Source organism: Neurospora crassa, linkage group I (assembly GCF_000182925.2).
Source record: "Neurospora crassa OR74A linkage group I, whole genome shotgun sequence".
Taxonomy (NCBI): domain Eukaryota; kingdom Fungi; phylum Ascomycota; class Sordariomycetes; order Sordariales; family Sordariaceae; genus Neurospora; species Neurospora crassa.
This window is the reverse complement of record NC_026501.1, coordinates 1,439,594-1,454,360: the sequence shown is the minus strand read 5'-3', so window position 1 is coordinate 1,454,360 and position 14,767 is coordinate 1,439,594. Positions and strand designations below refer to the sequence as shown.

The window sequence follows — 14,767 nt, the reverse complement described above, 5'->3', positions numbered from 1 at the left end:
CAAATCCTAGGATATTGCTCCCTCTTCAAGCGGCAAGGTAATGCTTCTTCAGAAATATACTTGTTGCGAATCTCCCAAGGTATCCTTAGACTACCTTGAGCATTACAATAATTTCTCTCAAACATAGAGATGGGTTCAGTTGTGTGAAGTCCAAGATGTCAGCCATCTTGGCAACCGTCCGGGTTGGGATCCGAAAGCCAAGACCACATGTAAAGTCCGTCGATAACAACACCACAACACAATTTCAAGATACACATCAAGATTGGTAACAGCCCTTTTCAAGAACTGGTCTATTCCTAATGTCTGCTAATGGAGGCATCGGCCTAATGTAGATGGGCATATGTTAATGAATCAAAGCCATAAAAGGATACTGTACAGGCATTGGCAACATTGCCTTTGCCATAACCCAAGTAAAAAGACCCATATGACTTGCTAGGCAACGCATTTAATTCAAGGTATCATGCATTGGTCATTGTATCAACATGTCTCTATACAATACAGCGATGCCTACGAATGAATCATAAAGGCATGAGCGCTTACATCAACATGGCTAAACATGATGTTATCAGGCCTTGTAGAATGGACGACACATCCGACAACACAAGTTCAGAATCACAAACAAGACAAAGTCACATTTTGCATCAAAGAGGGACAGAATAAGTTTTGTTCATCGTTTGTATTGTTTTTGCACCTTCCCCAGTCTACATGCAGTTGCGCCGAAGAGATTTTGGGTCATAAATAAAGAGATCAATGGCGCTAAAAGGCAAGGAAAAGAAATCCATCCGGTATGTCATTCGTTCTCGGAAACAACCATTCCCTGCCCGGGGCTGCGACTGATGCCGTAGAATGCAGATCAAATACACATGGCCCCCCCAACTTTTGAGTATCCGGTCCCAATGAACGAGGTATATGAAGACGTCGTGCCGATACAAGACAAGATCCTGCCTTCAATTAAAGTTCCTGTTCCTATTCCCAAGTATCGCGCCCATTGGTAGATGGAAGGCGAGCATCATACACTTCGTTAAGCTAAAAGGTAATTTAGCGGGAAGACATGGCCTTGGTGACGAGGCGCTTGAGGGCAAGCTCCTTCTTCTTGAGGTCCTCGGCGGAGGAGTCCTCAATCTCGAGCTGGCTCATGGCCTCGGAGAGGGACTGCTCAATCTTCTCCTTCTGGCCGCGCTTGAGCTTGAGGGAGAGAGTGGGGTCGGAGACGATCTCCTCAACGCGGGAGATGTAGGACTCGAGCTGCTGCTTGGCCTCGAAGCGCTTGGAGAAGGCCTCGTCGTTGCTCTTGAACTTCTCAGCCTCCTCAACCATCTTCTCGATCTCGGAGGAAGAGAGCTTGCCAACGGAGTTGGAGATGGTGATGTTGGCAGAGCGGCCAGAGGTCTTCTCAGTGGCGGTGACCTTGAGGATACCGTTGACGTCGACCTCGAAGACGACCTCGAGGACGGGCTCACCAGCCTTCATGGGAGGGATAGGAGCAAGAGTGAACTCGCCGAGGGAGGTGTTGTCCTCGCAGTTGACACGCTCACCCTGGTAAACGGGGAACTGAACGGTCTGCTGGTTGTCGGCAACAGTGGTGAAGGTGCGCTTCTTGATGGTGGGCACAGTCTGGCCACGGGGGACGACGGGGGCGAAGATGTTGCCCTCCATGGCGACACCGAGGGAGAGGGGAACGACATCGAGGAGGAGGAGGTCGGAGGTCTCGGCGGAGGTGGCCTTGCCGGAGAGGATACCGGCCTGGACGGCGGCACCGTAGGCGACAGCCTCATCGGGGTTGATGGACTTCTCGAGCTTCTTGCCGTCGAAGAACTCGCTGAGGAGCTTCTGGACCTTGGGGATACGGGTAGAACCACCGACAAGGACGATCTCGTCAACGGCGGACTTCTCAATGCCAGCATCCTTGAGGACCTGGGCAACAGGCTCGAGGGTACCGGAGAAGGCCTTGGCGTTCAAGTCCTCGAAACGGGCACGAGTGACGTTGATGTTGAAGTCCTCACCATCAAAGAGAGAGTCGATCTCGATGGTGGTCTGGGCACCAGAAGAGAGGGTACGCTTGGCACGCTCGCAAGCAGTGCGGAGACGACGGAGGGCACGGGCATCACCGGAGAGATCCTTCTTGGTCTGTAAAAAAGAGTTAGTCTAAATCCTTTGCGTGCAGTTCGTTGATTTTTCCCCGGACAAAAAAAATTGAAGAAAAATCGAAAGAAATCGAAAAAAAACTCGAAAAAAATCGGGAAAAATTCCGGAAAGAAGGGAAAGGGAAGAGGGAGCGGTTTCGGGTTCTACATTCCTTCCTAGTGAATTCTTTTTTGCAGTAGTCGAGAAGGTTGGTGTCGAAGTCCTGACCACCAAGATGGGTGTCACCAGCGGTGGCCTTGACGGTGAAGACACCACCCTGGATGTTGAGGAGGGAGACATCGAAAGTACCACCACCGAGATCGTAGATGAGGACGTTGCGCTCCTTGTTGGACTTGTTGGCACCGAGACCGTAGGCAATGGCGGCAGCGGTGGGCTCGTTGATGATACGGAGGACGTTGAGGCCGGCAATGGCACCAGCATCCTTGGTAGCCTGACGCTGGTTGTCGTTGAAGTAGGCAGGGACAGTGATGACAGCCTTCTCAACCTTCTTGCCAAGCTTGACCTCGGCAATCTCCTTCATCTGTGTTGTGGAAGCACATGTTAGAGTGCGGTTCTTATGCGTACAGATCCGGAAGCTCGGATATGGCTGTGGCTTACCTTGGTGAGGACCATGGCGGAGATCTCCTGGGGGGAGAAGGTGTGGACACCGTTGAGGTAGTCAACCTCAACCTTGGGGTTGCCGGCACCATCGTCGACAACCTTGAAGGGCCAGGACTCCTGGTCCTTCTTGACGGTGGGGTCATCGATGCGGCGACCGATAAGACGCCTGGAGGTGCGTTAGTGAGGCTGCTTCTTTTGAGACTGGGATACTGGATAGAGCGTACTTGACATCGAAGACGGTGTTCTTCGGGTTCATGGCGGCCTGGTTCTTGGCGGCCTCACCGATCAAACGCTCCTCGGGAGTGAAGGAGACGAAAGAGGGAGTGGTGAAGCTACCCTGCTCGTTGGCAATGATCTCGACATTGGTACCCTCGTAGATGGCAACGCAAGAGTAGGTAGTACCTATATGAAAGGATTGAGGTTAGCATGGTGTTCACTTCACATATGCATGAGTCTTGACCGAGTGCGCCGTTGCCCTTGGTGATGCCCAAAAACGCACAAAAACAAAAACTCGGGCGCAAACAGGTCGCAACAACGGCGACAATAACGTGATATTGCGCACGGCGGGTCTTATAAAAAGGTTAAACATACCAAGATCGATGCCAATGGCACCATCGTAAACTTCGTCCGCCATGATGAAGATAGTGTTGTCTTGAAAGGGAATGTCGAGACTGAGCTGAAGCTGGCAACAACGAAGGGGACGAGGAGGGAGTTGAAGGGTTTTAAAAGGCCTGAGCCGGTCCAGTCGCTGAAAGAGTGGGCTACGTGGGGCAGGGCAGGCCGGGCGACTTTCAATTTTGAAATTTTCAACTGCGCCGCAACTTTTTTCTGCTGCATGGCCAACCGCCCCGGTTTTCCCCACTGGCTAGCCTGGATCGGGCATGGTTGGGTATGGCCACTATCTTATCTAAGCTCTACACGTGATACTACCCGTGATATCTGGTCCCAGTCTCCTTCGATCGAAGCCTACGACTGGCTGGGTTTGACCGACATGGGGGTGTGGGAGGGGCGTTGAGGGGTCTTGTCCCTGGGAACTTTTTTTCACCTTGAGCGCCTCCGGTCTCTTCTGGGGGCGCTAGCAAGGACTGCAGTGCAGGGTGGGCAAGGGCAACTTTTCGAAGTGGAGGAGGGGGAGGGGTCTGTAGGCAGTTGCAGGAAAGACGGGATTCGTTTCATTGGATTGTTGACTCGCTGACATGACAGGGCAACTGAATGATGAGACTGAACGACTCGGATGGGAGTGAAGTCGGGTGGCCATTGTGAGTCTGTGCAAGTTTGACTGCCGAGGACTCTGGGAGTCTGGAAGCGGCGATGGTTTGGAAAGAAACACTTCTGTTACCAATCGTTACGCGAATGATTGCTGCAGGATGCATCGCCGTAACACCAGGTGTTGGCATGGCATTGTCTGCATCAGGTCTAGGTACCTACTCGCTGCTTGTGATTGCGACTACACTGAAATTTGTCAGTTGGCCTCCATGGGCAACTGCCAATCCCAAAAATTCTTCGATTCGTGCCTCCGAGAAAACATCCACTCTCTGATCATAGTTCAAGTCTCAGCTGTCAACCAAACTCTCCTTGGACTATCATAACTCTGTGTAGAGAATAAGTACCCAAGGTACGGTAGTATACCCCGGGCCTCTCTATCTGCTCTACCGCCTCAGTGTTTGAAAGAGCAACCGACTTGTTTGCCTGGAGCAACAACAAGTCTCAGATAATTTCACCCTCAAGTCGCAAGTCGCACCTGCCGTCTAGATCCTGAGTGCTTGGACCACGCGTCTAGACACTGAATTTCCTCTTTTTTTGCCGTGACAAACTTCAACTTGTTCCCCGTCTTCTTCTTTCTCCCTCTCAACATCTCACCTTTTTTCTCAACAACCAAGCATCTTGAACTTCCACTTTTCCTCGGAAGAGCAGTCATCCCCCAGGCAAAAACAGACCACATACATAATCCAAAACATCTGACCGAATCGTATCGTGGATCCCCCAAGTTGGAGCACCCCCCTCGCCCGCAGTCCCCAATCGATTCGCGCTTCCACACGCCGCGCACGCTTAGATCACTTTCTTGGGCATAAACTGCTTTTTTTGTGGGTCCGTCTGTCCAAGCTCAGTCCTTGTTAGCTTCGACTCCGTTCTCGTCGCCCTTTGTCGGTCGGAACGACACACTTTGATCAACATCCACTTTCCAAACCCCCATCGCAACATCACAACCGCCACCATGTCCGAGCAAGTCGATCTCACCACCATCCCTATCAGCCCCGAGGGCGGCAACACCAACGGCGACGCTGCCGCCGCCAAGGACGACAAGACCGTCACCGTCTTCCACGACAAGGAGCACTTCAATGTCAAGCACCCTCTCTCCAACCGCTGGACCCTTTGGTTCACCAAGCCCTCAAGCGGAAAGGTTGGTTTCCCCCTTCCCCCCCCCTCCCTTCGCCCACCACCTGCCCCACCATACGATGCAGTCAGCTAACATCATCGCGACCAGGGCGACAACTGGAATGATCTCCTGAAGGAGGTTATCACCTTTGAGACGGTCGAGGAGTTCTGGGGTGTATATGTATGTCTATGAGCGCTCTCGCACCCCACGCTTTGCGCAACATGCATGCTGACCAAAACACGCGCAGAACAACATCGCCCCGGTATCAGAGCTTGCTCTCAAGTCCGATTACCATCTCTTCAAGGAGGGCGTGCGCCCCGAGTGGGAGGATCCCCAGAACAAGCACGGTGGCAAGTGGTCTTACCAGTTCAAGGAGAAGCGCAATGTCAACATTGACGAGATCTGGCTGCATACTATGCTTGCTGCGATCGGCGAGACTCTCGAGGATGAGGAGGACGGTGAGGTCATGGGCGTTGTCGTCAACGTCCGCAAGGCCTTCTTCCGTGTTGGTGTCTGGACTCGCACTATCGGCAAGCACATTCCCGGCCGCGGCGACGGAGACATTTCTGGCGGCAAGGGTAGATCCCCTGAGAAGGGCAAGGAGATCCTGATGGCTATCGGCCGCCGCTTCAAGGAGGTCCTCCAGCTCCCGCCCAACGAGGCTCTCGAGTTCTCCGGCCACACGGAATCCGCTCACAGCGGCAGCTCTCGCGCTCGTGCCAAGATGACCGTCTAAATGCGCTCTCTAGTTTTGGCCATGTCATTGACAAGCTAAAGTCCAGCCCGGCTTTAGCAGGCAGCTTCGTTATCATGCATACAACGGGCCGCTTATAATATCTACGACGTTCGAAAAAGAACGACATGCGGTCTCGGCGGCGGCATACACGCAGACGACAACGCATAGAAATATGGGATATCTCGTTGACGAAAAAGCTACCCGCTTCATTTACTTGGTGGAGGAACACGGGAGTCGGGAATGGGGGAATCTAGCCGTGGCGTCGGTTTCCAAAAATCCTTTTTACATTTCATTCAGCAGCTCTATTGAGGTCCTTATCATGGCGTTATTTGACTTTGGAAGTTAAGGCAGCCTTTAAGTCGGTTTTATACCAAGTGGCCTCCCACTCACAGATTTATGCATAGATCTGAGCCTGGGCTGTCATGGAATTAGAGAATGGTTTACACTCAGGACGAGATGGGGTTGCCGCACTATTTCCATCGGGTTCCTGAGAGAGCATGTGTATGGTGTGTTGGGCTTTTGCGGCGGGCATGGGTCACAGTCGTCGCGGGATATGGGACATTGATAGGAGCTTAGTGAGGAATAAAAGCATTGGTCCTCTACATTTGGCCGGAAATGGACATGCGTCTTTGTTGACTAACATTAACGTTAAAGGCTCGGAACAGGAAACTATGGCTTGTTACCTCTGGTTGTGAACAGCCGTCCTGGGCACCACTCATAGTTTGCCTTGAGAGTCAGCGAGCTTTTTACTAGAGGAATTGATCTCTTACAACACCAACTTAAACGATGACATGATTGCGGATCAAGACGACTGGCTTAAGTTGTGACGAGTACGTATAGGAAGAGTTTGTCAAAATCAAGCTAGCTACTTTACATCTTTATCCAAGTCTCAAGTTGACCTAACGCTCTCAAAAAACCATCATCCCAAACAAAAACAACCAGCGAACTACTTATCCAATTTTCCAAAACTTCTATCCACAGTTAAACCGCTTCAAGGCGTAAGAGGAGGAGGCGGTGCCGCGCCGGCAAGAGTGAAGGTTCCATCGCCAGTAGTAACAGTGGAAGCGGTGGAAGCCCTCCTCCCAGACGTCAGACCACCACCACCACCAGCAGTGCGTTTCTCAGTGACAGTGAACACTTCTTCCCCCCCGTTAGTAGTCACAGTGTAAGTAGTCTTCTCAGTCTTCAACCCAGACTCAATCCTCCTAGCAAAAGGGTTCCAGTTACCACCACCACCACCACCACCACCAGCAGCCGCCGCCCCCGTCATCGTCGTTGTCACCGTTGTCGCCGTGGTCACCGTTGTCGTTAAATCTCTCCCTCCTCCTGCTCCTCCTCCTCCTGCTCCGCTCCTTCGCCACGCCTCAGGCAAAACTGTAGCACCAGTAGCACCACCCAACCAAGCATCAACCCTCGCCAACCCGCCTTTCACCGCCTCATCCACCAACTTCACCCAATCTCCCCACCATCCAATCGCCCCCTTCAACCTCGCCCAAACCCACCCCACCGGTCCCCTGTCCACAAGCTGGCTATAGACATATCCCACCGCCCTTAAAGCGGAAGCCAAAGGCGGGAGCACCAGTTTCTTGATCAAGTCCCCGACGGGAGCGAGGACTGGTTTGAGAACAGCCAACGCTAGGTTTCGGAGGAGAGTTAAGGTGTGAAGAAGATGACCTAGAAGAGGACGGGCGGCATCAACGAGGGGAGTGAGCAACGTGGTGAGGCCATCTTTGACCTGGTTGAAGACGTGCAGGGCTGTGGATTCCAAAGCGAGGAAGAAGGGGAGGAAAGAAGGGAGGAGGAGGGGAACTAGCAAAAAGCGGAGGAGGGAGTAGATGAGCATGGTGAAAAGGAGACGGCGGGTGAGGATGAGGGTTTTGTTGGAGGGAACGAAGTAGGAGAAGAAGGGGGAGGATGTACGAGAGGAGGACGATAGGTTGTTGAGGGAGTGCCGGCTGTGGCTGCTGTGGCGAGAGGTAAGAGGGAGATTGGTCCATTCCCTCAAGGTAGGAATGTGCTCGGGCAAGTAACCGGGGTAGCCGACGTAATACTTTTCTGGACCGACAGAAGGATCGTTGGCGTTGCGCCGGAGGGCGGAGAGGTGAGACTCGTCGGCTACGCCCGAGTAGTAGATTGCGTTGCCTTTGGCGATCGTGTGGATGCCTTGGGCGTCTTCTTGGCGGTCGAAGGGGTTGACAAGATGTTTGCGACGGCGAGCCGTGGGGAAGGTGTAGCCCTCGTCGGAAGAGTCTTCCTTCTTAGGGGGGTTGCGGGGGAGGAGTTGGTCAAAGTAATACTCGTAAGTGGGGTGGCTCTCGATGGAGGCCATGATGTCGTTGATTTCGAAGGAGAAGGACCGGGAGAAGGACGGGTTCTTCTTGACCGGCTCACGTCTGAAGGTTTCCAGGTTCATGTAGCGTTGGACGGCGGGGAAGATAGCGATTTGGGTCTTTGCCAGGCGAGAAGGGAGGTAGAGCTCCGGAGGGCGGTTGGGGTCACTGGGCCTGCTGTAGTCTGGCTCAGAGGCAGGAGGCGGATCGTCAACAGTGGGTGCCACGAAGCCAGGACGGAGCCGCGCAAGCCTGGCACCCGTGGCGGCCAAACCGGACTTCAACTTTGTACTGGCATGATCCAAAGCAAGTCGGAGGGTACTGCGTGCCATGGCAGCAGTGGTCCTCGTGGTACGTCCGTCCAGACCAAGCTCCTTTCTCCTCTTCTTCCGTCGTCGATCTGCTTCCAGGCCCGCGTGATACCGCTTCTGGGCATCTTGCTCGTGTTTATCAGCCCAGGCCCGCGAGGTCTCAAAGGGAACGTCGTCGACGTTCTCAATCTCGAGACTCCATCCATCTCCGGGCAGGGGCCAGTTGAAGCGGAAGATATCGCGGGAAAGCCGTGTGGCGATGTTGAAGTAACCCGACTCGGCAATGATATCGTGGATGTCCTGATGAAAATCTAGTGGGTCTGTACGCTTCTCAAATTCGACGTCCATGAACCGGAGCAGAGGTGAGAACAAGGCTGTGGTTTGGATCGCCAGCTTGTCCACCTCAGGCCAGAAGCCTGGGGTCAAGATAGAATCGTCGAGAGCAGCGCGGACACTTTTGCAACGCATCTCGGTGCGGAAGTAGCCTGGTTTCCGCCAAGTTAGTCAACAGCAACGATAACGAAGGATACAGGGGTTGAAAGAAAGAAAGAAACATACCATCTAACTCGATATAACACTCATCCTGCGTCTCCAGCATCCTCTTCGTGCCTTTGTCCGCCCCAAACAACAACTCATCAAACACTTGCTCCTGCAACAACCTCACCAGCACACCAACCATCAGAAACTTCCTATATCTCCCCTTAGCCAACAACACATCCCACCCCGCGGGGTGATTATTATCCTGCCTCGCCACCAAGCTCGCATAATGAACAAAGTGATCTGAAACGCCCGCCTGCTTCCACAGGTTCGTCCAATCTTTAACACTTTTCGCAGACACCTTCACATCCTGCCGTTCATCAAAGTACTTCTCCGCCCACCTATACACCCTCTTCATGATATCATACCACAGGATTTCATACCAGTCACTCTGGAACTCCACGTCCTTATGCTCCTCGGAAGTAGTAGGCCAGCGGATATGATCAAACCCCAACTGCGTCGGCCTCCACCCAGACTCCCTGATGCTCACAACCTGCCTTGGGACCACCGGACTTACATCCACCCCGATCCCATCGAGCTTCAGCAGCTTGGCCACTCCCTTCAACCCATCCTCAATAGCGGCCATGGCCTCGAGGCTCGATCGAGCAAAGGGGATGTAATCCAGGGTGTGGAACGGGTGGTTGTTTAGGGGTAAAGGCTTAAGGAGTCTGTCGTCGACACCGATGATGGCGAGCTTGCGCTCGTGCATGGCTTGTTTGTTAATTTCTTGGTAGAGTCCATCGGAGGGAACCCAAGGTCGCTCCTTGGTGGATATGGGTTCGACGACAACGTGGGTGGATGACATGCGGGTTGGTTGGCGGACGTCGGAGCGGGCTTTGGGGACGACGCCGAAGGAGGGGGGCTTGAATCCGCCAGGGCTGTAGATGGGCGCGGAGCGGGCGCCTTGGGAATGCATTGTTGCTTCGCTTGAAGTTTTCCCCCTTCGTATGGTGATGAATATTCTCGACTGTGCGATTGTGCTATGCGTCAGCTTTCTCGTGTGGTTCGACTCGGGGGAATCAAAGTGGTCCCTCGTGGAAGCGCAGATTCTGTATCTTCATGAATATGTCGCTAAAAGGAATGCAGAAAGGGTTTGTGGGAAGATAGTTGGCAACCTCGTGTCAACATAAGAGAATGGAACACATAGGGGAAGTAGCTGAGTGGGATCAATGAAGCACTCAGTCAACGTTATGGACCTTTGCGACAATGGACAACAACAAAGAGCGGTGCAATGCTAGGGCATAGCTGACGGAAATGGACATGAAGCTGGCAGAACAAAGGAAACCCAACCGGACATGGAAAGAAGAAGACATCTTTGAGAAACAACATTCCATCCGTTCGCATCGCATTTCCGAAGCTTTCTGTATTTGTTAGCTGCCGTTCTCGGAATTGATAAACATCTCCAGGGTCAACAACCCAAGCATTGCATTGTCTTGTTTGTGTGGGAGTGTAAGCAGACAAAGAAGGTACTCAATAATGACTCCCCAAACAATGGGTCAAGGTGCAAACCGGTGCTTGTCTAATTTCCCATACTTGTTGCAAAATGTCGTCGCCGACTGGCTTGTAAAAATTGGCTGTTTGGATATCCCCCATTTGTCACGTATATCATACATAACAACATGATGCTCCGGCAATGGCCGCTTGATTCATCCATTACCATCCGTATAGTCGCTCTCTGTCACCGCACCATCTCGTTATTTCATGCAAGCCGACCAACAACTCCCATCATGGAGAGAAAGTACCAAATGACCGAGCCGAACGCATTGTATTCCACATCCCACCGTCCCTAAACTCCATAATGTAAGTAATTTGACGCTAGCCAACCCACACTTTCGCAATGTCTCGACTGTCTTGCGCCGGACAAGACCAAGACCACGCCCAATCCTTGAACCATAACCTCCCCAGCATTGCCTGAGAACCAACCAGATCTTGAAAAGAAATTAAAAAGGTATCTAAATAATACCAGACAACAACATTTGAGATGGGTGCACGTTCAAACGAGCGGTTACACCCTAGGTAAAAAGGCATTGACAGAAATCCTCTCCAGCTCGCACTCGGCGCCACTGGGGAGCTTCTGGCCCTTTGGAAGGGCTGCAATCATTGTGACACTGATCACTGTCGTACCCGGCTGCAACGGAAGGTCAAATACTATCGCATTCACGGGCAGCGGGTCGTCAGGAATCGGTAAGGGAGTCGCCCTTCCCACCATTGAACCATTAATGGTGATGAAAAGGCGATATTGTCGTTGTTGCTGCTCCAGGATGGGAGACAGTCGTGGAATAAGCTGCAGTCTGCTATGATTAGTGGGCAGATGAACAGTCAAGTTCTGCTGGGCCAATCTTGGATGAGCCGGAACTTCAAGTCTAAACCGCCTCTCGAGGGGGATGCTTGGATGGGTACGAATCAGGATGCTATGGATAAGGGCATCGGCAAGACCTTTTAAATGCAATTAGCGACTAAAACCTTCAAAAAGGGACCTGACCAAAACTTACCTCGACCAGGAGCACGGTGTATCTTATCCCATATAGGCGGGGGCGGGGGCGGTGCTACAACGGGCACATGACCGTTTTGAAACACTGCAGAACCTGCCTGTTGCGAATTGATTCCCGGCGTCAAGGTTCCGGGTCCCACGGCAACCCCATTCACGCCCGCTTGGGGCGGTAGGGGCACAGGCGATTGTTGAACACCCCCCTCGAGCTTAGCCTGAGTGACGGCAGGGCTTGGTACCACGGAGGTGGACAGACTCCTGACTTTATCTTGAGGTATAATGGGAACTGCAGACGGGACAACTCTATTGCCATTGACAGCTCCATGGCTATAGTTGGAATCAATGGATTGGCCAGTTGGGGGCGCTGGCGAGGCGGCAGCGCTACCCCGAGAGCCGCCCACATGAATGGTGATCTTCTTTGGACCACTCACACTTGGAGTTTCCGAGCCGGGGGCGACCTTCAGTTTAATCTTGGGGGGCTGTGGCGGTTCTTGAACGACTGCCTTGGCTTGATCCAACTCTCTCTCAAAGCAGTTCTTCAATTCCGTCGCAAGGTCGTAGATAACGCTTCCCTCTTCGTTATAATAGTGAGCATTGTTCCAGAGAAGGCTGGCCTTCTCCTCGAATGCAGCCCAACTCTTGAACTCGCTCACACCTGTCGGACTAGCGCGACCGTAGATGCCCTTGACGAGCTTCTGCAGGCCCTTGAGGGAAAGGGGCTCAGTGATGACAGCAAAGTAGTCCTTAAAGCTCCTTGGAGGAAGGTTGATAAAGTCGAGGAAATACGGGTCACTGTTTGGTCATGTTAGTATGGAAGGGGCGACAAGGTGGGACGAATAAGAGATGAAGGTGCAACGTACGATCCATCCGGCTTGCGAATAAGCTCCTCCACAATCTTCTCCTGTGCTTGCTGGAAGTTGAGGCTTTTGTAGGGTACATTCTCGTACTCATGGTCTGCCTTTTTCCTGCCGCCTCTACCAGGCTTAAACATGGGTACTGGCGAGGCTGTGCTTCTGGCCGCTGGTCTGCCACTTTCGCGCCTCTTGATAACAATCCTTCGTGGGTTCTCATTGTCGTCGTCGCCGCTCTCGTCGCGGTCGTCATCGTGGTCATCATCTTCGCCTTCAACATCATCCTCGCCCTGGGTATCCTGTACCGAAGGAGATTCGCGTTTCCGCACAGATTTGACAGAGCCGTTTGTCGAGCTGTTCGAAGAGTGCCTTTTGGTACCGTTTTGACTCGCGTTCTTGCTCTCTTCATCGTCTTCCTCCCCAGGAATCGGCGCTGCGGTGCAGCTATAGCCGGTTTCTCGCTTGTAGGCAGGATTCGTCTTGGTCATGTAGTTGCTGAGTGCTTTCCTAACGCGTTCTGCGTCCTCAAAGATGTCGGAGCCTTTGTTGTAGTATTCTTTCGCGTTCATAACCATTCGTTTGAAGTAACCCTCCAGCTCCGACAAGTTTGCAAAGTCCTGGTTGTGCAGTTTGCGCTCGATTGTTTTGAGAGATATGGGTAGCTTGATGCGCCTGTAGTAGTCTTCGTTCCCTTCGCGCGGGATGAGATCTTCGAAGCAGTCGGCGACAGTCCGTCCACTATAGTCAAGGCGTTAGCGAAAAGCTTTGCGGAGAGAATGTAAAAAGTCCATCTGTTGCTGTCGCTCCCAAGTGGTGCAGTCATAATAAAAGAGAAACCTGTACCGGGGTTCGTGCAAGATTGTAACTTCATACCTCTTGTCCTTCGTCCTACGAATCATCTCGAGGAAGTGCAGGCCATATGCGGTAGTGGACTCATGGGTCTCTTCCTGATTGAGATCGTAATCCGTGTAGGGCTGTATTCGCGGTTAGCTGGCTGTATGTGGTCGAATATTGAGGGCAGTGTTTTTGTTGACTGCTGACGTATTGTCGAAGCCAAGGGATAAGACGCGGGTTGAGCATCGTGGGAGGCAGATATGCCAAGCTTCATTGACAGGTGTTGGGGTTCAATCAGATAATAGGTGCTGAGTTCTGTCAATGGGTGCATGTGCACTTCCTCAACTCCCTTCCCCGACGAGGAAAGGAAGGTCAGGTTAAAGGTTGTGGTCGCTGCATGGCCGCATCCTCGTCGAGAGGAACCAGCTACAGGAACGGGAACCGGGGGTGCATGTATAGGTAGGTAGGGAGCAGTGGGAGCAATGGTTCGTTGGAGGTGATGGACTTACGCCTGGTTCCTTCTTGGTGCGCTTCGCAGCGCGGTCGTCGCCATTCTGGATGTGGGCGCCGTTGGAGATGCTGGCTTTCCGCTTATTGTCCATGTCGGCGAAGAGTGCAACCCGGTCGTGGGTCTGGCAGAGGCGGCAGGCTATCCGAGGATGTCGTCAGAGCTACCGGTAGGGCGGTGCCGGCGGGGCAATGGCAGTTGGGGAGAAGGGTCTCGTCTGGGGGTCAGGGACCGGATGGGCGTCGCTGGCGCAGAGCAGGACGGGACTCTCGTTCGGGAGACGCGTTGCGGTTTGGCGATTGTGTGTTTCGTTCTGCGGGCACAAAAAATACGCCTTGGGTTGATGGGTATGGTAGTGGATTAGTGGGAACCGCGCTTCAGTGCTCCAGCAGCGATGGGCCTGGCCTGTGAGCTGCAGCGGGCGGGCGGGCAGGCGGGCGTCGCCGCGAAAGGAATGGACGGGCAAGATAAATTGTGGCCGCTTGAGAACTCAACGTGATGGAGAGTCAGAGCAGGGGGCGGGCTAGAATCACTTGTAGTGTAAGTGAGGTGGGCAACCGTCCACGAGCCAATAGCAGTGGCGGCTAGGTTGTGATGGTGTATCGACTCTGCGCAGGAACAGACACACTTCAGTTTGTTGCGTGGGTGGATGCTGCACGGCGTGTCGAGCAGTGAGATGGATATGTCGGGATGCCGGCAGGGGCAGTGTGTAGACAGTGGTGATGGGGGGCAGTGGGAATACCCTCAGAGCTGAAGAGGTATCGGGGCGGATGGCGAGTTGGGTGCTCCAACAGATGAAAAAGACGGTTGGCCGCGGGTTGCTTTGAGCGGATTGTCCTGAGCTTTGTTAGTGCAGCGTGGTTTGCTTCCCTGGACGGCGCCTGGTGGTGGTGGTGTGGTCTGGTGCCCGTGCTCTGGGACAACTTTGAGAAAGACCACATCCCTTGTCGACCTACTTGGCGGCTGGCAGCCGTCTGCCAAAAGTTCTGCCCTTCAAGCGTACCAAGACCGGGTCAACTGACGCGGCCGGCACCATTTGGAATCAGTATG

General features: G+C 53.1%; 4 protein-coding genes across 4 annotated transcripts; 1 reads left to right on the top strand and 3 right to left on the bottom strand.

Annotated features, from left to right (window-relative positions):
* Nucleotides 1-657: 657 nt before the first annotated feature.
* Nucleotides 658-3,470, bottom strand: hsp70-2 (heat shock protein 70-2). Its single transcript, XM_959509.3, has 5 exons — nt 3,337-3,470; nt 2,970-3,147; nt 2,743-2,911; nt 2,387-2,665; nt 658-2,127 (listed from the first exon to the last, which is right to left on the bottom strand). Exons 1-5 carry the CDS (start codon nt 3,377-3,379, stop codon nt 1,039-1,041), a joined length of 1,758 nt encoding a protein of 585 aa, XP_964602.3. The 5' UTR covers nt 3,380-3,470; the 3' UTR covers nt 658-1,038.
* Nucleotides 3,471-4,259: 789 nt separating this feature from the next.
* On the top strand, nt 4,260-6,621 carry NCU02076 (eukaryotic translation initiation factor 4E). The gene is made up of 3 exons (XM_959510.3): nt 4,260-5,146; nt 5,231-5,302; nt 5,370-6,621. The coding sequence occupies exons 1-3, from the start codon at nt 4,961-4,963 to the stop codon at nt 5,856-5,858; spliced, it is 747 nt and encodes a 248-aa protein (XP_964603.1). The 5' UTR covers nt 4,260-4,960; the 3' UTR covers nt 5,859-6,621.
* Nucleotides 6,622-6,849: 228 nt separating this feature from the next.
* On the bottom strand, nt 6,850-9,952 carry NCU02077 (hypothetical protein; the record flags this gene model as incomplete). Its single annotated transcript, XM_959511.1, has 2 exons — nt 6,850-8,984; nt 9,058-9,952. The coding sequence occupies 2 exons, from the start codon at nt 9,950-9,952 to the stop codon at nt 6,850-6,852; spliced, it is 3,030 nt and encodes a 1,009-aa protein (XP_964604.1).
* Nucleotides 9,953-10,501: 549 nt separating this feature from the next.
* On the bottom strand, nt 10,502-14,534 carry NCU02078 (hypothetical protein). Its single transcript, XM_959512.3, has 5 exons — nt 13,719-14,534; nt 13,249-13,349; nt 12,385-13,113; nt 11,529-12,316; nt 10,502-11,472 (listed from the first exon to the last, which is right to left on the bottom strand). The coding sequence occupies exons 1-5, from the start codon at nt 13,809-13,811 to the stop codon at nt 11,042-11,044; spliced, it is 2,142 nt and encodes a 713-aa protein (XP_964605.1). The 5' UTR covers nt 13,812-14,534; the 3' UTR covers nt 10,502-11,041.
* Between the last annotated feature and the right edge of the window lie 233 nt (nt 14,535-14,767).

What these genes read in the sequence shown, in the direction of transcription:
- hsp70-2 (XM_959509.3), bottom strand. Translation starts at nt 3,379, where the DNA reads ATGGCGGACGAAGTTTACGATGGTGCCATTGGCATCGATCTTG. An exon ending in AACACCGTCTTCGATGTCAA is followed by an intron (nt 2,912 to 2,969) that starts GTACGCTCTATC and finishes ACGCACCTCCAG; the next exon opens with GCGTCTTATCGGTCGCCGCA. An exon ending in TCCAGGGTGGTGTCTTCACC is followed by an intron (nt 2,128 to 2,386) that starts GTCAAGGCCACC and finishes TCTTTTTTACAG; the next exon opens with ACCAAGAAGGATCTCTCCGG.
- NCU02076 (XM_959510.3), top strand. Translation starts at nt 4,961, where the DNA reads ATGTCCGAGCAAGTCGATCTCACCACCATCCCTATCAGCCCCGAGGGC. An exon ending in CCAAGCCCTCAAGCGGAAAG is followed by an intron (nt 5,147 to 5,230) that starts GTTGGTTTCCCC and finishes CATCGCGACCAG; the next exon opens with GGCGACAACTGGAATGATCT. An exon ending in AGGAGTTCTGGGGTGTATAT is followed by an intron (nt 5,303 to 5,369) that starts GTATGTCTATGA and finishes AAACACGCGCAG; the next exon opens with AACAACATCGCCCCGGTATC.
- NCU02078 (XM_959512.3), bottom strand. Translation starts at nt 13,811, where the DNA reads ATGGACAATAAGCGGAAAGCCAGCATCTCCAACGGCGCCCACATCCAG. An exon ending in GCACCAAGAAGGAACCAGGC is followed by an intron (nt 13,350 to 13,718) that starts GTAAGTCCATCA and finishes CCGCGAATACAG; the next exon opens with CCCTACACGGATTACGATCT. An exon ending in ACACCGTGCTCCTGGTCGAG is followed by an intron (nt 11,473 to 11,528) that starts GTAAGTTTTGGT and finishes TGCATTTAAAAG; the next exon opens with GTCTTGCCGATGCCCTTATC.